At 49.4% G+C, this 24,660-nt stretch overlaps 1 protein-coding gene across 1 annotated transcript in view; it reads right to left on the reverse strand.

Annotated features, from left to right (window-relative positions):
- CLPB (ClpB family mitochondrial disaggregase) overlaps window positions 1-24,660 on the reverse strand; it is a 154,194-nt gene that overhangs the window by 12,659 nt on the left and 116,875 nt on the right. Inside the window, exons 7-11 of the mRNA XM_079929985.1 lie at window positions 23,237-23,351; window positions 12,769-12,846; window positions 11,456-11,511; window positions 4,336-4,380; window positions 3,799-3,960 (exon numbers count right to left, since the gene is read on the reverse strand). Of these exons, the coding sequence (XP_079786111.1) occupies window positions 3,799-3,960; window positions 4,336-4,380; window positions 11,456-11,511; window positions 12,769-12,846; window positions 23,237-23,351 (456 nt within the window). The remainder of the gene's footprint in view (window positions 1-3,798; window positions 3,961-4,335; window positions 4,381-11,455; window positions 11,512-12,768; window positions 12,847-23,236; window positions 23,352-24,660) is intronic.

Consider the following 24,660-nt stretch of genomic DNA (forward strand, 5'->3'; position numbering starts at 1 on the left):
GTGTGATGTGCCCAAGTGCGTGCAGATGACCCTGTGTGTGTTCGCAGAGCTCATCCCTGAGGACTGAGCACACACACTGCTGTACTGGCCAGAGCAATAACCAGTGGCCATTTCTTTCAGAGAGATCAAAGCTCTGCTCATAACTGGGCCTGAGGATGGGTCCCAGGTGGGTGAGGGGAGCAGGTGCAGTGTATTACTGACCCAAAGGGTGACCTTCACACTGTTCACGTCTCCTTCTCCTCAGAGTCCCTGGCAAGAAAATGTGTCCCAAAGAGGGAGCTGTTGCTGTTCTGCCTCTCAGCAACGACTGGAGTGCACGCATCCTGGGTGGCGCGTGAATGCTCACCTCAGGGTTATAGGGGCTGCTTTCCCCCGTTTCTGTCCTTGAAGGGAGGAGCAGTGGGTGGGCTTCCTAGGACTTCTGCCCTGTGCTACAGACTCTGGGGTCAACAGAGAAGTGACCTGCATTAGCTCTGCTTGATGTTTTGGTGAGAGCATTAGGGCTTCTGCTTTTCTGGGTCCAAGCTTGGGAGGTCTGGGCTGGGTGGATATGGGGCGGGGGGCTTCCCTATTCCCCCAGACTGGATCAGGTGCCCTTATAACTCCTACTTATCCTAGCACACCACTCACCACAGTGGCTGGACTGCTCTTTGCTGCCTGTCTCCCCCTCGCTCAGAAACACTGAGGCAGGGACTGTCTGTTCTCCCTCTGTCCTCTCTGCCCCGCACTGAACCACCTTCTCCTGGTTTGCCTCTTACTCTCTGGCAATTCTGCCTTTGACTCTTTTTGGAGAGGTTGCAAGGCTGTTCTTACCTCTCTTCTCTGCACGCCATACTCTCACTAGGTCAGAGATCTCACCCCTTCCTGTGGCTTCTGGTACTCTCTCTGTGCTGAAGCATTCCTGAGTCTCTGCTTCCGGTGCAGGCCTCTCTTACACTCCACACCGCTCAAACTGATGAGCGACTTCTTGGACATACCCATCTGGCTGTGGCATTTCATTTTCAACAATTTCAAACCTTAGCTCCTTACCTTCCTCACCAATCTGTTGCTCATCCCCTTGTGTTCCCTGCCGCAGGTTGATGGCAGCAGCACCCATGGGTCACCCAGGCCAGAAATCCTGCCGCTGGTCATCCTTGGTCCCTCCCTCTCTCCTCACATCCAACCACCGAGCCCTGCACAGCGGACTTCCCGGGAGCTCTCCCCATCTCACAGCCCTGCTTGAGAGCAGGCCTCCCAAGCTCTCGCCTGGACTCTTCAACAGTCTCCTCACTGGACTCTCTTCTTCCTTCTAGTCCATTTGCTCACTGCTGCCTATAGGATCTTTATAAAGTGAAAACCTGATCATATTTCTCTCTTGCCTAAAGTCTTTACTTTTCACCAAAAAAGTCCACACTCCTCTGCCTGGCATTCTAACCTGCCCCTGTCTACCTTATCCACCTATCTCCACCATTCTATTCTCCCTTTCCCTCTGCAGTCGATCAATACTGAACAGCTGTAGTTCTCTGCATATACCAGGCTGCCTCATGCCCCTGTGCTTCTGCACACTGGGTGTCTACTGCCAGCCCTTCTCCACTCTGTTCACCTGGCAAATACTTATTCATCCTTGGAAGGTTTGCTGAATTACTACTGAATTAAGTTAGTCAACAGGGCATTTCTCCTGGCGCTGTGGGTTCTGGGAATGGTTGGAGTGAGACAAGGTCTCTGTCCTCAAGAAGCAAACATGCATAAATCTGGCTAAGTAAGCTCAGATGGCAGCTTTGGTCAATGGAAGCAAGGGCATAAACATCAGAAACTGTAGCAGGTTGTCGGGAGCTGTAGGAAGGAGTTATTATCAACTCCCCAAGGTAGTCAGTGGAGTGACAGCAGCAGTGGGTGGGGTGGACAGGGCTTACACACGGGAGTGGTAAGCATTTTCCAGGTGGGGTTGGTTGTATTTCAGTCAGCAGTTGCCTTCCCTCTTTCTGGACCAGGAACCTCTCCAGGGAAGTGAGAGGCCAACCAGGCTGCTGTGCTCACCTTCCCTAAGCCGGGCTCTCCCTTCCTGTGAATGCTTCATTCCAGATCTACTGTTCTCTTTTGGCCTTGGCTGCATGGTAGTTACTATTTTAGCTGCAGGCTCTGGAACTGGACTGCCTGGGTTCAAATCCTGGATTTCCTCTTCCCAACTGTGTGACCATGGGTGAATAAATCGTCTCACTTTACTTCAGTTTCTACATTTGTTACATGGAGTCAGTAATAATAACCATCTTCTGGGAACCAATCCTCCTTCTGGAAGGATTAAAGGAGTTCATACATGCAATAACAGTGCCCTGCACACAAAGTACAAAAATGTCAACTTTATCATATCTCCTTTCTGCTGTCTACTAGGTAGGGAGTTCCCAGAGGGCAGGTTTGGGTCTGGTCCACAGCTGTGTACCTGAATCCCACCAAGAGGCTAGAAGGCGGCAGCGGGGGTCGGGGTCGGGGTGGTCTCAGAGCACAGGTGCGGGAAACAGAATATGTGACCTTTGAAGGCTTGGCCTTCATTCCTCAGTGGGGGTGGGGGGTGGGTCTCGAGACAGGGAGCAGATGAGAGCCTAGGAAGAGAGCAATAAACTGGGGCAGGGGCAAGGATGCTGGGCCAGGTGGGACAGGCAGTGGGCAGCTGTGGGGACATTTGGATCTGGTTCTTCCTGGCTTGGTACCTGATGTGCTATTTGGTCCACGGGTATCCATTCCTGCATTTTGTTAGTGCACTTTGACATGGGCAGCAAACCTCTTTCCATTTTCCCAGGGCTGGAGGGAAAATGGGGCTGGACATTTTCCCTGGACTGGACTCCATCCGGCCATGTGCTGGCTAATATAGTCCCTGCATGGGAGCAGATGGGAGGCCTCATCCCCAGTTCTGCAGGACCCCTGGAAAAGGGGGATGGCAGCCCCTCCCACGATCATAAGCTCTCCCTCCGCTGCTCAAGATAAGGACTGGTACAGATGGGGAGAACTGGGGCTCTGGGACCAGATGTATCTGCAGCCCATTTCTGGCTCTTCCACACAGTAGCTCTGTGGCCTTGGGCAAGTCATTTATAACCTTGCTGAACCTCAGTTTCTTCATCTGTAACAAATGATTGGTACCTTGCCTGGCTATTGTGATGATTAGCAAGAACGTCTGTAAAGTCTTTAGCACAGGCCTATTACATAGACTGTGCTGAAAAAGAGGAAGTTGTTCTCATTTAGAGCTCATTTCACCAGTTAAGAGGGAGACTGTCCTTGCTTGCGACCAGCCTGGAGCTCCTCAGGAGAAGACGGTTCCATGAACCAGGGCACCACCATTCCATCATCATGGTCACCATCACAGACAGCAGCAACGTCCCTGGCGTTTTAAAGGACTGGTGAAAATGATGGCTGACATGGGGAGGAGCAGGAGCTGTCTGAGCCAGAAAGGTTCTTGGAGCTTATTGGATCCAGCCTCCTTGTTTGTCAAACGAGGTCCCTGATGCCGAGAGATGGGGCAGAGCTAGAACTAAAAATTCAGCTCTCTCTCTCTCTCCCCTGGCACCCCTGTCCCATTCTGTCTCTTTCGAAGGTAGTCTGGGCAGCCACAACATTTCAACTGTTGGGCAGTGCTGGTCTTCCTTGGGTGCCCAGCCTGGGCCCCGGTCCAGAGAGGGGGTGAAGCCACACCTGCTAAGTGACTGAACGTACACACAAGGAAGCAGCAACTTGAGGAATGATCAATTCTGGGCCCCTGGGTCCTGCTGTTCACAGCCCCCCATACCTACAGGTGTCCCCAACTCCATCCCGGCCCAAGCTGACTGGCACCTCATCAAACAGCTGCAGCATGATGGTGAGCACATCTGGATGGGCTTTGTCCACCTCATCGAAGAGCACCACAGCGTTGGGGCACTGCTTCAGCTTCTTGGTCAGCTGGCCACCCTCCTCATGGCCGATGTAGCCTGGTGGGGACCCAATAAATTTGGCCACCTGATGGAAGGAAGGAAATAAGTTAGGAAGGCCTTTCTATGCTTTTAGTTTCCAATATGGGACATGCAACGGTAAGATGGCTTTATATACTGTTAAGATTGCCTGTCTCAACAAGGACAATCAGGTTGTCTCTTTGGGTGGAAGGAATCCTGCTGTGATGGGAGAGCAGATGATCTTTTCTGTGTTTACTCTTCAGAGCAAATCGTATGCAAAACAGATCAGTGACCCTGCTGTGTACATATGCTCCCCGCAAAGGACAAATCCCAAGGCTGCTGGAATTATCTCAGGCCTAATCGACAAGTCACATCAAAATAGCCAGGCAGAGCCCTGTTGACAGGCTCTCCAAACCACACTTCACCAAGGACTCTCACTCACCTCATGCCGCTCCTGGAACTCAGACATGTCAAGCCTGATGAAACCCTGTGTGGAAACAAGCAGGAGTCCATTTGAAGAAGGCAGGGGGAAGGGTTAAGGAGGAGAGATCTCAAATATATTTCGGCTTTTAAGCCACACCAAGCCAAGATTTTCTATCCCATTTTCATGATATAGTTTTTTCTGGCTCCTTGCCTCCTTTTTCTCTCCACTCATCCCCCACGATTCCCTCATGCCCTACCTTAATAAACCCAAGTCGTGTTCCTGCCTTAAATCTGGCTTGGAATGTCTCTTTTTTCAGGCTTCTACTGGGTCTGATCACCACATCATCCACTCATCCCACATTTCCTGAGGGCATACTGTGTGTGCCAAGCACTGGAGCTATGTCTCTGGTCTCTAGCAGCACCTGAGTGGGGCAGGCTGACATGGACAAAGTCAGTCACCATCAGCGTGGGATCATGATGAGATGGAGGGGAGCAACAAGCACCCAGACAGCTCCATGGTGCCCTCAACCTTGCAAGTCTATGTGGGCACATGCCCCTTTTTCTTTTTTTTTAAGTATAGTTGATTTACAAAGTTGTGTTAGTTTCAGGTGTACAGCAAAGTGATTCAGTTATACATACACACACCCACATATATACATATATATATTCTTTTTCAGATTCTTTTCCATTATAGATTATTACAAGATATTGAATACAGTTCCCCGTGCTATAAGTAGGTCCTTATTACTTACCTTTTTTATATATAGTAGTGTGTATATGTTAATCCCAAACTACTAACTTATCCTCTCCCCCTTCTCCTTTTGCTAACCATGAGTTTGTTTTCTATGTCTGAGAGTCTATTTCTGTTTCATAAATAAGTTCATCTGTATCATTCTTTTAGTGTCCACATATAAGTGTACGATACAATATTTGTCTTTCTCTGTCTGACTTACTTCACTTAGTATGATAATCTCTAGGTCCATCCATGTTGCTGCAAATGGCATTATTTCATTCTTTTTTTATGGCTGAGTAGTATTCCATTGTATATATGTACCACATCTTCTTTATCCATTCGTCTGTCGATGGACATTTAGGTTGTTTCCATGTCCTGGCTATTGTAAATAGTGCTGCAATGATCACTGGGCTGCATGTATCTTTTCAAATTGGAGTTTTCGTCTTTTCTGGATATATGCCCAGGAGAGGGATTGCTGCGACATACGGTAACTCTATTTTTAGTTTTTTAAGGAACCTCCATACTGCTCTCCACAGTGGCTGCACCAATTTATTTTTATATTATTTATTAAAAAATTTTTTTATCACAGTTTTTTAAAAAAAATAAATTTATTTTATTTATTTTTTGGCTGCGTTGGGCCTTCGTTGCTGTGCGCAGGCTTTCTCTAGTTGCAGCGAGCAGGGGCTACTCTGTTGCGGTGTGCAGGTTTCTTATTGCAGTGGCTTCTCTTGTTGTGGAGCATGGGCTCTAGGCACGTGGTCTTCAGTAGTTGTGGCTCGTGGCCTCTAGAGTGCAGGCTAATTGTGGCACACGGGCCCAGGTGCTCCGCGGCATGTGGGATCTTCCCAGGCCAGGGATCGAACCCGTGTCCCCTGCATTGGCAGGTGGATTCTTAACCACTGCGCCACCAGGGAAGTCCCTACTTTTCTTTTTTTCTTCTTTTTTTTTTTTTGCGGTATGCGGGCCTTTCAGCGTTGTGGCCTCTCCTGTTGCGGAGCACAGGCTCCGGACGCGCAGGCTCAGCGGCCATGGCTCATGGGCCCAGCCGCTCCGTGGCATGTGGGATCTTCCCGGACCGGGGCACGAACCCGTGTCCCCTGCATTGGCAGGCAGACTCTCAACCACTGCGCCACCAGGGAAGCCCCCTGCTTTTCTTTTAAACTAATAAATCTTTCTCATTTATTTACATGTTTTCACTTAAGAGCTATCTAGAATGTAGCTTGCAGCCCTTCTCTCTCCATGGTTGGGCCTAGGGCTGATTTCCAGGGAACTGGCCCCCTGGGGTGAGGCCCGACCATAATTAGCCCCAGGGGAAGAGCACACCCTCTGGAGTGGGATTTGCGAGTTAAAACAAGCAGAATGCCCATGACTTTTCATGAAGAATTTAGGGATTTAGGGCATTATAAGGGCATTCAGAGGCCCTGTCTCTCCACCCAGATCAGGGTTCCCCAGAGACTCCTCAGGCTCCTCTCCTACTGGCACATGCTTCCAGCTAAGAGAATGCACCCACTGCCTATGCTTCTCCTGAGAGCTGGGGATGAGGGAGGGCGCGCCAAGACCCTGAGAGGGAGGTAGCTATGTCTGAAATCCAGGCTATACTCTAGTTCAGTTGCTGGCCAGAAATTCAGTCTGTGATGTATTCTATTTTTTTCTCTGTCCTGTCACTCTGTACGTGAGGTATAGGGTGGCAGAAAGAGCCCAAGGCTTGGCTTCCAGCCCCAGTTCTCCACTATCTGTGTGGCCTTGGCTGCTTTCCCTTTTGGAGCTGCAGTTTCTTCCTATATACTCAGGCCCTTATGCCCTCTCGTTGTTTCTCCTTTATGTCATGGCCTGAGGAGAGGACCTAATCCAAGAGGTTGGAAAGGCCTTGGAGAAGTTCTTAAGGTCATGAGGGTGTGTTATCAGAGGACATGGAGCATTAGCCAGCAAGCATCTTCAGAGGGACCCAGGCAGCTCGGCCAAGAGAAACACTGGCTTCAGGAAGTGTGGGAAGATAGACATGGGGAAGTTGGGAGTGCTGCCCAGAGGGAGCAATGAGCTGGAAGCCACGAGATGGGTATCTGGATAATAGGTGACACTCACTGGGCGCTTACTATGTGTCTGGCGATGTTCTAAATAAGCAAGCTATAAAGGGCTTAGAATGTGTGTAAGTCTATGAGATAAAAGTAGTATTATCATTCCCACCTTACAGATGAGAAAACCGAGCCACAGATTAAAGTAACTTGCCCAAGGTCACTCAAGCTTGACAATCTGGCTCCAAGCCTGTGCTCTTAGCCACTCTACCCTCCTGCCTCATATTTCCCACTCCATCAATCAGCTGGGCTCTTGGCATCTTCATTTGAAGGGTTCTGAGCTTTGTGTCCAGAACCAGTGTCAATCAATGCCCCAAGATAACAGGGAGTACAGACTTCAGTGCTCACTTACGCTTATGTCAAATTACCTGGGTTCTTCTCCTAGTCCTACTGATTTGCTGAGTAACTCTCAACAAATCTAAGGGCTTGATTTTCTTGGCTAGAATAATTTTGGTTTCAAATGATCTTACCTTAGGGTTATCTAGAAGTGAGGCAACAATAATAACAATTATATCTAACATGTACTGATTGCTTACTATGTGCCAAGAATGGTGTTTAGCATTTTATATCATTATCTCACTTAACCTTCATAACAATCCAATGAGACAGGCACCATTACTGAATCCATTTTACAGATGAGAAAACTGATGTAAACAGAGATCTCAGCCAACTCCACAGAGTAGTTTAGCATTGGACCCAGAGCCCTGCTCTTGATCCCTTCATCATACTGCCACTATAACTGCAGTCGTTAGGGCTTCACCATCCTACTTCAGGATGAAATCACGGAATGCCATTAAGGTTTCTTCTCAAGGATTATTAACCCTAATAATGGGAGTTAACAAAGCTGCTCAATTTGGGAGAAATAGTAGAGGTTAATGAGAGAAAAATAATAAGCTCACAAGTCTGGTAAACAAATTACAGGACTTCCCTGGTGGCGCAGTGGTTAAGAATCCACCTGCCAAGGCAGGGGACACAGGTTTGAGCCCTGGTCTGGGAAGATCTCACATGCCATGGAGCAACTGAGCCCATATGCCACAACTACTGAGCCTTCGAGCCACAACTACTGAGCCCGTGTGCCACAACTACTGAAGCCCGCGTGCCTAGAGCCCGTGCTCCGCAACAAGAGAAGCCACCGCAATGAGAAGCCCGCACACTGCAACGAAGAGTAGCCCCCGCACGCAGCAATGAAGACCCAACACAGCCAAACATAAATAAATTAATAATAAAAAAGAAATTATGAAAATGTGCAAACAAGTCCTTGAGAGGCAGCCAGGTCTGGAGGTATTGTGACTCTTTACAAATGAGGAAACTAAGGATCAGAGAGCCAGAACTTGAATTCAAGTCACCAACTCCCAGGTCAGTGCTCAGTCCTCCTTTACACTGGGCCCTGTACATGACACTTCCCACACATCACTCCGTGGGTCCTGGTGATGTCAGGTACCCTGGTTAGACAGCTTACAGTCCAGAACCCTCAGATTTTGTTTTATTTTTCGATTTTATTTATTTATTTATTTATTTATTTATTTATTTATTTATTTATTTATTTTTGGCTGCGTTGGGTCTTCCCTGCTGCGTGCATGCTTTCTCTAGTTGCCATGAGCGGGGGCTACTCTTGGTTGCGGTACGTGGGCTTCTCATTGCGGTGGCTTCTCTTGTTGCGGAGCACAGGCTCCAGGCACGTGGGCTTCCGTAGTTGTGGCTCGTGGGCTCCAGAGTGCAGGACCAGTAGTTGTGGCGCACGGGCGTCGCTGCTCTGCAGCGTGTGGGAACCTCCCGGACCAGGGCTTGAACCCTTGTCTCCTGCATTGGCAGGCGGATCCCCAACCACTGTGCCACCAGGGAAGTCCAGAACCCTAAGATTTTGAAGGCAGGTTTCAAACATGCCTGTTACATGTCCAGAGAATGTCTATGCTAGACACAGATGCTGTAATGAGTTGGTCCTCAGGGCTGGTGAAGGTAGAAGTTTTATAGAAGCAACAATTATGATTTAAAAATAAAATACATGGTTATATTGGGCTTCTCATGCCTCTCATCTCCCTATGTGACATGGGGACAAATGGACAAGTTTATAGTCTAGCCTCCTCCTGTGGCTGAGAACAACAGTTCTGAGAGAAGAGTTGAGAGACTGGATTCTGATTTTACTTCTTCCCCTAACAGGTGACTCTGGATGCTTAACGCTGTAGGGTCTCAGTTCTCTCATCTAAAAAGTGGGTCTAATTTAGCATTTATGCTATCTTCCTTATAGGATCAAATAAGACAATGGATGGGAGTACTGCTGTGGAAAGTACAGAGTGATGAATAAATATAAGACAAGGGATCAGGCACTTACTGGGTGCTAGAACCTGTGTTCTCTGTGATTCATAGTATCTCACTTGATGCTCACGACAACCTTAGACACAGGACTGATTAGCTTCACTTTGAGGCAAGAGCTGAAACTTAAGAGGGGTAAAGCAACCCGTCTAGGACCAGTAGAACCTGTGCCAAGGAATGGCTGACTCCAGAGCCTGGATCACCCAGGCCACTGACTCCAAGTGGTGACGGTGTTAACTCCGTCTCCTAGGTGAGGCATGTACTGAAGGATGCCATCATCAGCTTTCAGGACACACTGCACTGATGGAAATCTGCCTCTTGTTTAGATGCTCCAACTGAAAAATGACCTGCATCATCAGTCTTTTATCAAGCCCCTTCTCCTTTCTACACCAGCAAGTCAGCAGATACCTTCCTTCTACTTCCACTGTGTATGAAGACATATTAAGACAGCTTGGATAAGGAGATTATGATTTGTAATTAAATATTAACCTTTCTGACAGTATTAAAATTAAACCACTCGGAATTCTTCATCCCTAATCAGGTGGTTCCTGCCCATAACTGCATCTTCCCTAATAGTCTTGCTAGTTTATGGCCCTTTCCAGAGTGCTAATTGTTTCAATCGCTGCCAACCTGATGAATTGTCTTAAAAACGCTATTTCGGTTGGAGCATATTAGCATGCCATGCGCTGCTTCTTGCCTGCCTGCCTGCCTGCCTGTTGAGTGGGTCTGCTCTAGTTTTGGTTGAGACAGCTCACAGACAGCTACTGGCCGAGTCAGTAGAAGGGGGCTATGAATGCAGCTCAGAAGGACACAGCCTGAGCTACCTTGTTTCTGTGGCTGCCAGGCCCTCAGGGAGGTGGTGAAGGGGGAGCTAGGCAAAAGCAGGAAAGGAGGTGGCCAGGACTCTGTTGCTGGCAGTTTGGCTGGCGGAGGCCTGGGCAATTCCTCATCACCTCAGCTGGGGAGGCTTTCCACAGAAAGTAGACAAGGGCATCCAGGGTCATGGGCAACCTGTGATGCCTCCACACTGGGAAGGCCAGTAGGAAGAAGAATGTGTGGCTTTAAGTTGAAATGTTTCTGCAATCTCCAAGGACTGCTCTGACATTTCTGTCTGTGTGAAAGTATTTCCTGTCAGTCTAGAAAGTCAAACTGAGCAGGCCTTGGAAAGCCAGAGTCTGAATAAGGGGATGGGCACAGCCCTGTCCTATGGAGAATCCAGGCCTCTGGGTCATGGGAAAAAGGAGACTGACCACCTCATAGCTTAGGGCATTAAGAAATCATGTTTAAAAGCTCATGTAGAATGGGGCTTCCCTGGTGGCGCAGTGGTTGAGAGTCCGCATGCCGATGTGGGGGACGCGGGTTTGTGTCCCGGTCCGGGAGGATCCCACATGCCGCGGAGCGGCTGGGCCCATGAGCCATGGCTGCTGGGCCTGCGCGTCCGGAGCCTGTGCTCCACAACGGGAGAGGCCCCAGCAGTGAGAGGGCCGCATACCGCAAAAAAAAAAAAAAAAAGCTCATGTAGAAAAGCAAATCCTCTTATTTCTACTTTTCTCCTACAGGTCTGAGACTCCCTCTAGCATGGCCTTGATGGCACTGGACAGTAGTGATATGTTTCTAAAGCTGTCTCCCCCTCAAGACTGAGCTCCTCAGGGCAGGGGAGTGTCTTAATGAACGCTGTATTATCAGGATCTAGTACAATACCCGGCACAGAGTAGATGCTTAGAAATGTTGTATAAATGAATCTCACTGGGTTCTCCCAAGTGCCTCAAGAGTCAGGCAGGGCAAGGATTATTCATCCTATTTCACAGATGAAGAAATTGAGGCACAAAGAGGTTGAATAACTTGCCCAAATTCCTGGAGCAATTGGTGGCCAAGTTGGGGCCATAGCTGAGGCCTGCTTCCTGGGCCAGGGCCCATCTTTTTGATTGGCTATTGCCAGATTCAGGGAGCCTAGGATTTTTTGGGCTAGCAGGAGTGGTGAGCTCTCCACGGCCTGCCAATTGGGCGTAGATCCCAGCCCTTACCTTTTTGGCATCTTTGTGCATATATTTGGCTGTCTGCTTGGCCAGTTCTGTTTTTCCTAATAAGAAGGAAAAGAGAAGTGTTGGGTTAGGACCAGATGACTATCTCCTGTGATGGAAGCATATTAGAAATGCATGGATGCTGGAAATAATGTATGTTATGGATGGGAATGTTGAGGCTCAGAGAGGGTCAGTGACTCTCTCAAAGTCACCAAGGGAATTAATGGTAAAACTGGGACCAGAATCAAAGTCTGCATTGCATCTTGATTTTTTGTGGATGGGGATTGAAGCCTTTTCTCTACAGCAGCATCCTAAGAGTGAGAGGTTGACTCTTACAATCCAGAGCCATCCTGTCCTTTGAAGCCCAGCATAAACCTTGCCTGTCCTAGGAGCACCCTGACTTCCTGGCTCACTGCACTGTATCTCTCTGGACACCCACGGTCTTGCCATCCAGCCAGGCCCTGGAGCCACAGGCCAAATAGAGGCTGGGAGAGGATAAAAAGCACCTCTCCTTGGCTTCACAGCCTTGCTTTGCAACATAAAGAAGGAATGATAATACCAAAGTGGTGGCTCTGAAGGGCCATTTGGCATGATGGTCAAGGCTTTGGAAGTCACTATCTGGTATGGGTCAAGTTCTATAGTATCATGTGAGGTAATGTTAACCCTTTGGGACCCTACATCTGAGGGAGCACCCATGAAGATGCTGAGAGGGGAAGAGGAGGCAACAGATGCATGAAATTCCCTATCAAGACAATGGGAGAGAGAAAAACAAAAAGACAACGGGAGGTGGTGGTGGTGTGGTGGTGGCAGTGGGAAGTATCTGTGAGGGCAGAGAGTGAGGGGGTGAGAATGCCTCAGATAACCCAGCCCAAATGGCTATAAAAATCCCCGACCCATTTCACTGCAACCAATTTTGCTATGCACTTAGCACTGTGCTGGCCATCAGGGGCTTTCTTTAGCTTCCTAGAGGGTTATGTCCCAGGCTACACTAGATAAGGTTGGTGCACTGGGCAGTGGAGGTGGTTCAGTTCCTAAAGGGCAGCCTCTGGGGTTGCAGAGTGGCTGGACCAGGACTCACAGGACCCCAAGGGCCTGGCCTTCCAGGTGAAGTAGGTCCTGCACCACAGCTTCCAGAGAGAGGGGCATAATTCCAGCTGTTCCTAATGTGACAGATGATCCTCTTGCTGGCTCTGTAATTTGGAGGAAGTTGTTCTGGGAGCTAGATTTGAATGAGAGGTGGGTCGTGTGACTCTGGCCCATAGCAGCTGGGGCTCCCCCAGCTCTCCTTCCCCACAGGCTGATCTACTTCCAGTTACCTATTCCAGATGATCCCAGGAAGAGGAAGACCAGAGGGTGTTCTTCGTCGTACCAGCCATTCTCCTTCCTCCGGATCGCTATGGCCAAACACATAAGACGGGAGGACAGGGAGGGAGGCAGATAAATCAATGACACAAAAGGCAGGATAATTATCACTAAGTATACAATATGTTTTACTGCTCTGCGCCCACTCAAAGTCCTCACTACCATTAGTGCTGCCTAATCTGATTAGCTGGCAAGGCCCCTAGAGACACCTAATCAGGTTAGCATGGATTTGGAAAGCTGCCCAGAGCAGATTTCGGATAAAGTTTTCCAGGATGAGCACTCAGCGTTGCCAAGGAAACTGAAAGGCGGGTGGATGGTGAATGGAGGTGAAGGGGGTGGGGGGCTGGTGAAGGAGAATTCGAGAGGAACTTTAGCTCTCCACTGGTAACCCATCTACTCACCACTGGCAGGAGTCTGAGCCTGCCCCTATGCAAATGGGAGAGGCAGAAGCCCATGGCAGGCCCTTGGGGATCTGGGGTGTGAGCTCTGAACTCTTTCCCATTTGAGGGAACTAAGGTCTCATCTGCCGTTAGGAAATACAGCCAAATGCACTTTCTGGAAGCCAATGAAGGGTAGTGTGGAGCTCAGGGCATGGAAGGGTGAGCCACCTGGTTAGCACCTCCACCAACATGGCCTCCACTGGGCAGAGGTAGGGGAACGGGAATAAACACGTACTAGGTTCCCCAGGGCTCAGCTCTGCTAGAGTGAGTGCTAACCTGTCCTCTTCAAGGGTTCTATGTGCAAGATGAGGAAATTAAGTGCCCAACCACAGAGTGGGAGAGTCAGGCTCAGAAGCATCACTCAAGTATAAGAGTAGGAACAGAATGAGGCAGAACAATCAGAAGAATCATTTATTAAACATGCTATCTGCTAGGCCCAATGGAAAAATCGCCAACATTTTATTACTCAAGATCCATACCCTGAGTGGAAAATATTATTTTCAACTCCATCATACTGAACAGGAAACTGAAACAAGAGATAAAGAGATCTGCCCAAGTCACACAACTAGTAGATTACCAGCTGACTGGTGGAGATGTTAGAGTTGCATCTCTAAACCTGTCTTCTTTTTTTGTCACATATGGTTACTTACAAAAGCTAGTATCAATTTGGGTTGCCATAAACGGAAACACGGCCGTCAGAAGAAGGAAGGGGAGAGACCATTGTGCAATGTCAAGGTCATCCTGCAGATGGAACAGCATATATGGTCTGGTCCCCAGAGCGTTAAGGGGAGATGAGCAAAAGGATATATGTCAGAGGACAAGGCATGGAAACCAAGTCAATGGAGGAAGAGTTGACAGTCTTAGGGAAGCATCGTCCATTCTTGAGGTGCAAAGATCCTGAATGCTGTACTGTGTGGTATAATCTGTGTGGCTGGGTTTCAAAGAAGCGGCTGGAGAGATCAGGGAAGGCTTTTGGAAGAAGTGGGACTGATGACAGATCACAGAGACTGGGTGGGATCTGGAGGGGGCAAATGCAGCAGCATGACAGAGGTGGAGAGACAGGAATGAACATGAGTACTTGTGGGTGGGATCAGATCAAAGAGGTCTCGAATCCCTGTCTTAGGAGCTCAGGTCCACACTGTGGACTTTGTCACCTCAATCTCTAATGCTTCTACCTAAGATACTTTCTAGTTCTGGCCTCAGCAGAAAAAAAAAAACTGTGCAACCTCATGGACACCAGACTAGCCACTCTGCCTGCTTGGGAGATACTCCCTGAGACTCCTGAGAGGGGCCTGAGAAAACACTGTCTAACCTCTCCCTTGGGCTAGGTCTCAGATCATCTCTAAACTGACTGGCTTGGTCCTCTGGAAGGCCTGGCCATGATGGGAATCCACAGACCTCATAGGTATCTGAAGGCTGGGGATGAAGACGGAGAAGTCCCAGCCTGGTGAGAGGGAGCCCCCAGTGTCCTGACAGAAACAAGACCCTGTGGGTGGGGGTATTTGGGGAGGTGGAGATACTGTAAAATGGCAAAGGCTAGACTTCTGTGAACATTATGTGTGGATGTGTGTTGAGGCAAGGGTGACAGAAGGGGTTATATGAAAGGAGTCACACTCTTCCAAAAGTTGGCTAAGTTGAGAATCTAGGCTGGAAAGAAGCTGAGCAAAAACTGGATTCAGGCTTCATGGGGGTATTTGGGGAGGCAAAAGTATCCAGGCATCACTCGGACAGGTGGCCTGGGGAACCAGGGTTCCCCAGGTGTCATGAACCTGAGGTTCTGATCTTGACTTCTCTTTCAGGAAGCTTCCCAGCCCACCAAGAGCTGCATGCCTCTGGGCTATGCAGTTCAAAAACACCATGGAGAATGCGGAATTGGATTACGCCAGGGGCCATCTTTTCCCCCTTCTTTTCTAATAATGCACCTGGGAGAGAGCTCTTTATAATGCCAAGCAGACTCCACTGCACAGCTGTCCCTGGTCAATTCTGCCAGACCCAGGGCATGAGTCTGGGGTGGGCTTGATCTGGGCTCCCCGTGAAACAGGCAAAATGCCAACCATTAAACAATTACAACTCTGGATATTTCTAATAATATCTGAAGAGAAAAATGGCCAAGCAGATGGCGTCTGACAGAATGAAAAATGGAAGCAGCTACGAAAGACCGGGGAAGGCGGGCCCTGGGGTGTGTGGTTGGCAGGGTGGCTGAGGACCAAGGCTGGGTGCCTCAGGGTTCTGTCAGGCTGGGGCAGAGGCTGGGACAGACAGAGACCTGGATAGGCCCATTTGGGATGTGGCCACAGGTATTGGTGCTCTGTGGACAAGCAAATGCAGCAACTTCCTCTGCTAGCACTTCAGAGTCTGTAAAGAACTTCTGTAGACATAACTTCATTTGAGGCTGGTTATGAACCCATGAGGTTGGCAGGGCAGGTAACCTGATTCCCATTTTACAGACGAGGAAATATATATAAAGAAGTTAGGTGACCTGCTCAAGACTACACAGGTAAATAAATGAACCTGGGCTTTAACCCTGGCTCTGGCTAGCTCCTGAGCATGAACTGGTGCTTCAGGAGTTTAGAGAAAGGAGTTGGCTCTCCCCTACCACAACATCTCCTCATTCCCTCGCCTCACCTGGAAAGCCACCGCACTGCAGTCTTCCAGTCTGGCTGGCTCAGTCATTCCATACATGGTCTCAGGAGCCCCTGCCCCTGACCATATCCTGACCACAGCTCTCTGGGCTTGAGATGGTGTCAGGTTCCCTGAGCAGGCAGCTCAGCCCCTTCTCTGGCCAGTCCCATCTCTGAAAGCTCCAACAGGTTTGGCAGCCTCTCCACATGCTGAGCCAGCTCCAGGGCCTCCTTGCTGGGTTCTTCCCCTTACCAGAACGTCTTCTCCTGACCATGTCAACCACTACCAGACCATCCTAAGTCTCACCTGCAACAACTCTTTCCTGTTTATTCCACCACATCACATCTGCTCCATTAACTCCTATGTTCATCTATGGGGCAGTATGATGGAGAGGGCAGGAGTTACAGGACCTAGTTTGGAGTCCTGGCTCTGCCACTTATTAGTTGATTGACTTTGAGTAAAACACTTACTGATTTAGAGGTTTGGTTTCTTCATCTATAAAATGGGAAGAGCCATACATGCTCAGTCAGCCCCACATGAAGATTAAAATGAGTTAATGGCTATAGTATAGTACAGTTAATGGCTATAAGTTGCAAAGAATGGAATAATAATAAAAATAATGGTAGTCATAGCAGCAGTAGTGGCAGCTGCCATTAGCTTTGCTATTTTACAGATCTCTCTTTCATCCTTACAATAATTCAGAGAAGTAGACATTACCTCCATTTTACAGAAGAAGAGACTGAGGCTCAAAGGGGGGCAGTGGAACAGGTTTCATCTGTCTCTGCCCTCGTATCAGGGGGAGGGTGTGCCTCAACCTGTATATTCCGTGGGTGCATGTGCTAGGCATTCTACTTCCTGAGGGACTCTTGCCCATCACTGGTTTAATGTGTGCTGACTAAATGAATGAATTCTTGGTTTTTCTGGAATCACAAGGGGAAAAGAACAGACACTTCAACTCCCATTTTACAGAGAAGAGTGAGGCCTGGACCCAAGAGTCTCTTATGGCTTCAACTGGTTACTACTACTACTACTACTACTACTACTACCCTTGGGTGAATAAGGTTTCCACTCTCTTCTTAACCTCTCTCCAGGGAGCCTTATTCATTTGCTCAGCAAAAAAGCTCTGTGTTGAGTGCTGGGGCACCTACAAAGAAGACTAAAACAAGGTTTGTGCCTTTTGGTTGAACGCTGCTATGAAAACTGTGGGTTCCAAGTGGGATGGGAGCAACTGGGAGAAGTGTGGGAAGAGCCATTTGTGCCTGAAGTATGAGGGAGAGATGGCCAGGCAGTCTGGGTATGAAGGGACATTCCAGAGGAAAGCCCTGGTGTGTGCAAAACCAAAGTGAGACAAAAGTACTGCCTCCTCCTCCCATGCCAGGCCTTTGCCTCCATCTAGCTCAAGGTTCCGGGGGAGTCTGGGCAGGCTGACTCTTCTTTCCTGATAAGTTCTGGTGATGCAGTGGGAGAGATTTTTTTAACCTAACTGGAACATGTTTGTTCCATGCTTGTGCCACCTCCTAGGGAAACCTGTCCTTCAGAGGGACTCCATGGCTGAGTCATCTAAATGTCTATTAGCAATTTCCTATCTAAGCTTATAGGTTCGAGGAGCACAGCTCAAGAAGTATCTGCTGACTGAGTGGATACTGGTGCCTTGGGTTTGGTGGATGATGAGAGTGAGTTCTCTTCTTAGTCTGTAAGGATTAGTCTTTCTGAAGACAAACTATTGCTACTAAGGGGTTACGTATTAAAATTGCAAAAAACAGCTTTTGTTGAGCCCACCCATTATATGTGCCTATGTGCATGCTGTGAGGTAAGGGATCCCTGAAGGGAAGATTGACACCCTTCCAGAAAGAGGCTGAGATCAGAATTTGTGCTGAGGAGAGGCAGAACGTCAAGATGGTCTCAGACTTTGTTCATTTGAGTTCACTTGAGTTCAACCTTTTACACACCTGTGTACCAACCCTGGGGAAACAGACCTGAATGAGAGGTAGTTCCTGACCTTGGGAGGGAGAAAGACCACTGATGCCATGTGGTAAGTTCAGTTTTAAAAGATGTCCACGGGAAGCCCAGAGAAAGGGCCCTGCACCCAGGTGGAGGGCTAAGGAAGGCTTCCTGGAGGAGGCCTCGGTGTTGAGGGTCCCGGCAGGTGAGTGGAAGGGCAGGGCAGTCCAGACAATAAGAATGGCAGGCGCACAGGAGGGACACCTGAAGTGGTGAGGTGGGGAAGTGGAACTGTAAGAAGTTTTCTAAATCAGTCACTGCCTCTCTACAACTCAGGGATGACCTGGATGTATTTCTCAGATTAGAAACAGGACTCCAAGGGAGGGTCCAGAAAGGTGCAGTGCTTAGGAAGGTTACATTTTTGGATTAGTCAAAGAGGGACGTGGAGCACAAGACAGGATGGTGCGCCTACTGTGTGCACATGGCTGATGTTGAGATTCTGAATTCGGGCCAGACCTTGGAAGAGCAGTCAAGGTGGTAGAGCTTCCTGGAGGAGTTCATGGGCTTGAGTCAACTGGGACCAGATGCAATGGGTTCTGGGGACAGGCCCCTGGTCAGAGGGAGCGACAGGGTGTGTAGGATGACCTGCTGCCCAGAAAAAGCTTCTTGGAGCAGGTCTGGGGAAAAAGGGTCAAAGGCTGAGTAGTATGGGTGTTGTAATTAACTATTTCGCTACAGTCACATTCCTAGTATGCTTGTGAACAACTAGAAAGCAGGCTTACAGCTTCTCTTCTTTCCTCAGAGCACATCAGAGATGGACAAAGGGCCATACCAAAATAATTAATCTGACAAACTTCACTAAGCATCTACTTCGAGCAGAGCGCTGTGCCAGGACATGGGAAAACAAAAATGATTCAGTCATGGTCTCTGCCCTCAGGAGGCTACAGTCTATTGCTCCTGAACTGAGTTAGGCTAAGTAAAAACCAGCCCGAGTTTGGGAGGTGGGCAGGGCTGGGGTGGGGAATGGGCCAGAAGAAAGGGAATTACAAGCAGAGGGGGCAGCATCAACAAATGCAGGCAGGAGATCAACACAGCACATGCGGGGTAGCAGAAGCAGCCGTTTTGTGCAGTGCCAGGTGGGGACGGGTGGGGGCAACCGAGGAGGGGGAGCAGCAGGGGTGGGCCCTGTGTGCCAGGCTAGGGCAGCCACTCAAAGATTTTAAACAGGTTTTTTTTTTCCCCCCTACACTTTACAAAGCTCACTCTAGCTGGGGAGAAGTGATTACAGGGAAAGAAAAGGAGGCAGAGACACCAGTGAGGAGGCCACTGCTTGGTTCACATGGGAGATACTGAGGTCCTGAGCTGGGGCAGCGGTATTAGGAACAGAGGGGAGAAGAACAGAGAGTTACAATGGTAGAACTTGATGGGCTGTGAGGGGTGAGGGGGAGGGAAGGACCAAGGAAACACCTAAGTTTCTATTTAGGAGACCAGGGAACAGTAGTGCCTTTACTGAGACAGGAACATGGGAGGAGGGTGGGTTGGAGGAGGAGGGCGGAGTCTAGCTCTGAATGGGCTGAATAGACAACTGCTTGCGTTTCTGAGGATGGTGGGGCACAGAGGCTCTGAGCTCCCAGGAGGTCTGCCCAGTAGAACAGGCATCCTCCCCTTCCCCATGTTCAAGAACGGCTCTGCATTCTGGATGGAGAGCCTCACTTTCAATGTCAGTGCTCTGGCTTGTGGTCTGTAGGTTGGTCCTGCTTTGGCTCCAGTGACCCCAGAAGACCAGAGAGGCCATGGGGGCCTGGGCTGTGGGGCTGGTGCTTTATCTCCTCCATTTGTAAGGTGGTAACTGTGCGCCAGCCTTGCTAGAAGCCCTGCAGCTGGGGATCACACTGATAAATTCACTGTATTACTTTGCACAAATCAATATCCCAGCACTTACCAGGGGTTGATGTGACCGAAATTGGTTTCAGTCAATTCGTGAGGGTAATAAATGGCCATTTATCAAATCAATTCATTCTGCGGCACTTCTCTGCCTGCCCATCCTCGTGGTACCCCTGGGGTGCCAGGCTCCACCCAGCCAGCCCCCAGCACATATCTGACACTAGCCTAGAGGACTCAGGGAGGTCTGGCCTACCCTCTAGATCCGCCTCCCTCTCCTGCACCTACTTCAGTCTTGAGGTCCTGAGGCACTGGCTGCTGCTTACCTGCCACAAATTCCAACCCAAAGAGTGCCTCATGCTTCACCTGAGTTTGTAGCTGAACACAATCTATTATCAGTGTGATCCTGGCTGCAGGGCCTCTAGCAAGGTGGGTGCACAGTTACTGCTTTACAAATGGAAGAGAACATACCAACCCCTCAGCCCAGGCCATCCACGGCCTCTGTATCTTTTCCAGCATCACTGGAGCCATAGCAGGGTCAACCTACATACCACAGGACAAAGATCTGCCTCCAGATCTGAGGCAGTTCGGGTGACAGAATGGAGCTTTGGATAGAAGGAAGCACTCAGGGCAGATATTCTGACAGGTCCTAGGAGGTGGGGAGTGGAATCATCTACTCCTGCTCTGGGCCAAGGGCAGGGACAGACAAGGTGATGTAGGACCTGGGGAAGAGACCAGTCTGGGGCTGGGACTAGGGATAAGTCCCGGGTTGAAGGAAATAACTGTGGGCCTGACCTGTAGAGCACAGTACCCAACCCTAGGTGGTAAACATCTTGAGGAAGGGGACTAGATTTTGTTGAGTGCTATCTGGTACACGCTGGAAGAAGCATGTGCTTTACAGTCCGACAGTCCTGGATTTGGCTCCTCGGTACAGAGATGAGGAAACTGATGCTCAAAGAAGCTGAATGACCAGCCTGAGCTGCACAGCTGCTAAGTGGCCCACCTACGATTTGAGCCCTGGTTGATCCTCCCTCTCCCCGCAGCTACTTCTGGGAGCTTCATAGCTTATGGGCTTGAGAAGCTGGTGAGTAGCAGGAGGTAAGAGGAGCAGGCAACCTGCTGGGAAAGGGCTGTGTAAGAAGTGGGGGGAAAATATCATGATGGCAGCTGCAGTTCTGGCCCAAGTGGACATGGGACTCCAGCAGGATATGCTTTCTCAGATCTCTGCTAGGTCACCTGTCTCTCCCATGGGCTCCTCCTCCTCTCTTCTTCAACTCAAGAGTTCCCAGGTCTCCTTCCCCTCTACCTCAGACACAGAGTGCGGTGTTGCCACCTCCAAGGTGGTGGCTGAGGGTGGCTGTCTGTATCCAGACCCAAAAGGGCAGCCTGGTGTGGTCTGGGCCTGAGTAGCAGGAACTTGTGTATTCATAAAAGCTTTCCCTGGCTCCTGTGTGTGCCTGCAGGCAGCCTTCTGACCTCTAGCTGGTGAGGCAGCTCTGGTCTATGGGCTCCTCTTTTTTTTTTTTTTTTTTAAATTAATTAATTAATTTTGGTTGTACTGGGTCTTCTTAGTTGCGGCAGGTGGGCTCCTTAGTTGCAGCTCGCCAGCTCCTTAGTTGCAGCATGTGGACTCCTTAGTTGTGGCAGGCGTGCTCCTTAGTTGCAGCTCCAGGGCTCCTTAGTTGCAGCTTGCTGGCTCCTTAGTTGTGGCAAGTGTGCTCCTTAGTTGCGGCATGTGAATTCTTAGTTGCGGCATGCATGTGGGCTCTAGTTCCCTGACCAGGGATTGAACCTGGGCCCCCTGCATTGGGAGCGTGGAGTCTTACCCACTGTGCCACCAGGGAAGTCCCTATGGGCTCCTCTTATTCACTGATGGTCAGGCCCCTGATGAGGGGCTCACGAGCCTACTGGTGTGTGAGGCATCTGGTGAATACTTGCAAAAACGACACTGATGACAGATATAATGAGAAATTAACAGTCCCACTGGTGTGTGAGGATGATGGAGACTGGGCTGGGCTTAGTGTGTCACAGGGGTGACTGCCTTCATTGTTCAATGACTCCTCTAATAGGTTTCCTAGGGCTGACAAGGCCACTCCAGAATGTTCCAGAGGGGCACCACAATTTCAGACTCATTTCTCCTTTTACTGGCGAGAACTGGTGCTGGCCTTGGCAGTCGCTGGGCTGCATCTGGTGGGACTAGATGCAGCACCAGATGCAACATGTGAGTGGGACTGACCACGACATCACAAGGAAGAGGTTTTTAATTTTCTTTTTTTTTTTTTTTGGCCAAGCCACGTGGCACGCGGGATCCCAGTCCCTGACCAGGGATTGAACCTGCACCCTCTGCAGTGGAAGCACAGAGTCCTAACCACTGGACCTCCAGGGAAGTACCGGAAAGAAGTTTTTAAACTTGAGCTGAGCATCAGATTGCCTGCAGGGCCTGTTAAAACACAGATTTCTGGGGAATTCCCTGGGGGCCCAGTGGTTAGGACTCTGCTTTCACTGCCGAGGGCCTGGGTTCAATCCTTGGTCGGAGAACTAAGATCCCATAAGCTGCATGGCATGGCCAAAAAAATAAATTAAAAAATAACCCCCCAAAACAAAACCCACAGATTTCTGGGGCCCCCTGCGAGAACTTCTTATTCCACAGGTCTGGGCTGAGGCCTCAGATCTACATTTCCAACGAGTTCCCAGAGGATGCTGGTGCTGCTGGTCCAGAGACCACTTTGAGAACCACTGCCCTGGGGGATATCCCTTGTCTAGGCCAGGCATAGAGTTCCACTGACCTTACCTCACCTGTCTGAGGTCACCCTCAGGGAGTCATGCACCTGAGTAGAGGAACAATAGTGAGGCCACCATCCTGAGCAGAATCTCAGTTTGATGTATCTCTCTAGTGGGATCTGCATGGGGAGGAGGGCCATTAGATTAGGAGTTACACCAGCAGGCAGTCTAGTTCCCAGGGGTCAAAGTATCAGACATAAAGAACTTCTGAGGTGGAGAAGAAGGCACTCAAGACTTGTTCAGAATATTTTCCCCAAAATTGAACCAGCTGCTGACAAATTATACTGAAGTGTGGCAGAGTCCTGTGCTGGGAGACAGAAGATAAAAGTTCTAGTTCTGGCTCAACTGCTACATTACTAGTGATGGACAAACTCTTGTTCCTCTCTGGGTCTCAGTTTCCCTACCTGAAAAATGGGGGTGGGGTGGGGGCAGTAGACCAGATGAAGTTAGAGTTAAATTCAAAGCATACAAAGGCAGCCTTGAGCAAATTACTGAAGTGCTCTGTCTCAGCTTCCTCATCTGTAAAAGAGGAATTTAATGGCACCAACCTCATAGGGTTGCTGTAAAGATTAAATGACACAACATATGCAAAGAGTTTAGAACACTGCCTGGAACATAGGAAGTATTCAACAAATGTTATGTTGTAATATTATTAGCCACTTCTCCCCAGCATGGAGACAGCAGGACTACAGCTCACTAGGGCAGACTGCGAGCTTCCTTGCCCTTTTTGGTGCAGGCCAGCATCTCGCATACTCACCAGCACCTACTGTGGCGATGGCACTCTCCTGGCCAATGATGTGCTCCTTCAGCCGCTGCTCCAGGGGAAAGCGGCGCCGTTCCTCGGCCTCACGTTTCCGCTGCTTCTCTTGGTACTGTGGGGAGAGAGGGAGGCTGGCTCAGGAGTGCTGGGCCCAGGAGGATCCTAGTTTCATTCTATCCCCCAACCCAGGAGGGAAAAACACAGGGTTTTTTCTCTGAGGGTCCTGATGCACAGCTCTGGCTCATGACCACTGGAGGCTGGCCCAGTCCTCCCCCTGCCCCTCGACCTAGGCCTCACCTCATCTCCCTACCTCGGGTGGCCACTGCTCAGGGGTCCTGCCTCACCCTGCTAGTAAGTACTGCTAGTAAATTAACCCTTGACTCTGGCATCTGACAGAAGATTTGGTTCGAATCTCAGCTCTATCACTTACAAGATGTGCTCATTACCTGGAGCAAGTTACTTTGCCCCAGTTTTCTCCTCCGTAAATTGGGGATTAAATATGATAATGTATATAGAATGTGCCTAGCATCATGGCTGATGTGCACTGAGTGCTTACAAATATAGGTTCCTTTCCTTTTCCACTTATCCTCTTTTTCTATAAATTTATTTATTTATTTATTTTATTTTTGGCTGTGTTGGGTCCTTGTTGCCGCACGCGGGCTTTCTTTTAGTTGTGGTGAGTGAGGGCTACTCTTTGTTGCGGTGCGTGGGCTTCTCACTGTGGTGGCTTCTCTTGTTGCAGAGCACGGGCTCTAGGCGTGCGGGCTTCAGTAGTTGTGGTCCATGGGCTCTAGAGTGCAGGCTCAGTAGTGGTGGCGCACAGGCTTAGTTGTTCCACGACATGTGGGATCTTTCCAGACCAGGGATTGACCCGTGTCTCCTGCATTGGCAGGCGGATTCTTAACCACTGCACCACCAGGGAAGTCCTCCACTTAACCTCTTGAAAACCATTTTGGTTTTTAAACCAGAGCTACGAACACCCTCTACTTCAATGATACTGCATTTCAATTAAACACAACTATTCAGCAATTGCTGTGTGCCTGGCCCTGTGCATGCAATGATGGAAAGGTGGGGCAGGGGGAAGAAGGAGGATTATACCCTGCCCCCTGGGAGGTTTAGATGATGCTGAGTGCCTGGCATGTGTCTGGCCTCCGGCTTGGTCCATTTCAGAAAAGGCAGACGGAGGAGGCCCGAGCTTGGTCCTGCTGCGAGGGAGAAGAGAAGAGCCAGGCCTTGCTCTCAGGAAGCTCAAAGTTGCGCAGGGGAGGAGAGGCAGGGTCTGTACACAAATACTACTCAGGCGGAATTAGCCATTTCCCTCATGGTTCCAAAGCATGTGTGCCTATTTCTAGCCTTGTACCTATCACTAAAAAAAAAAATTACTTGAAAACCAGTTTTTTGCATGTGTGTGATTCTGTCTT

This window comes from Stenella coeruleoalba (genome assembly GCF_951394435.1).
Source record: "Stenella coeruleoalba genome assembly, chromosome: 8".
Classification (NCBI taxonomy): domain Eukaryota; kingdom Metazoa; phylum Chordata; class Mammalia; order Artiodactyla; family Delphinidae; genus Stenella; species Stenella coeruleoalba.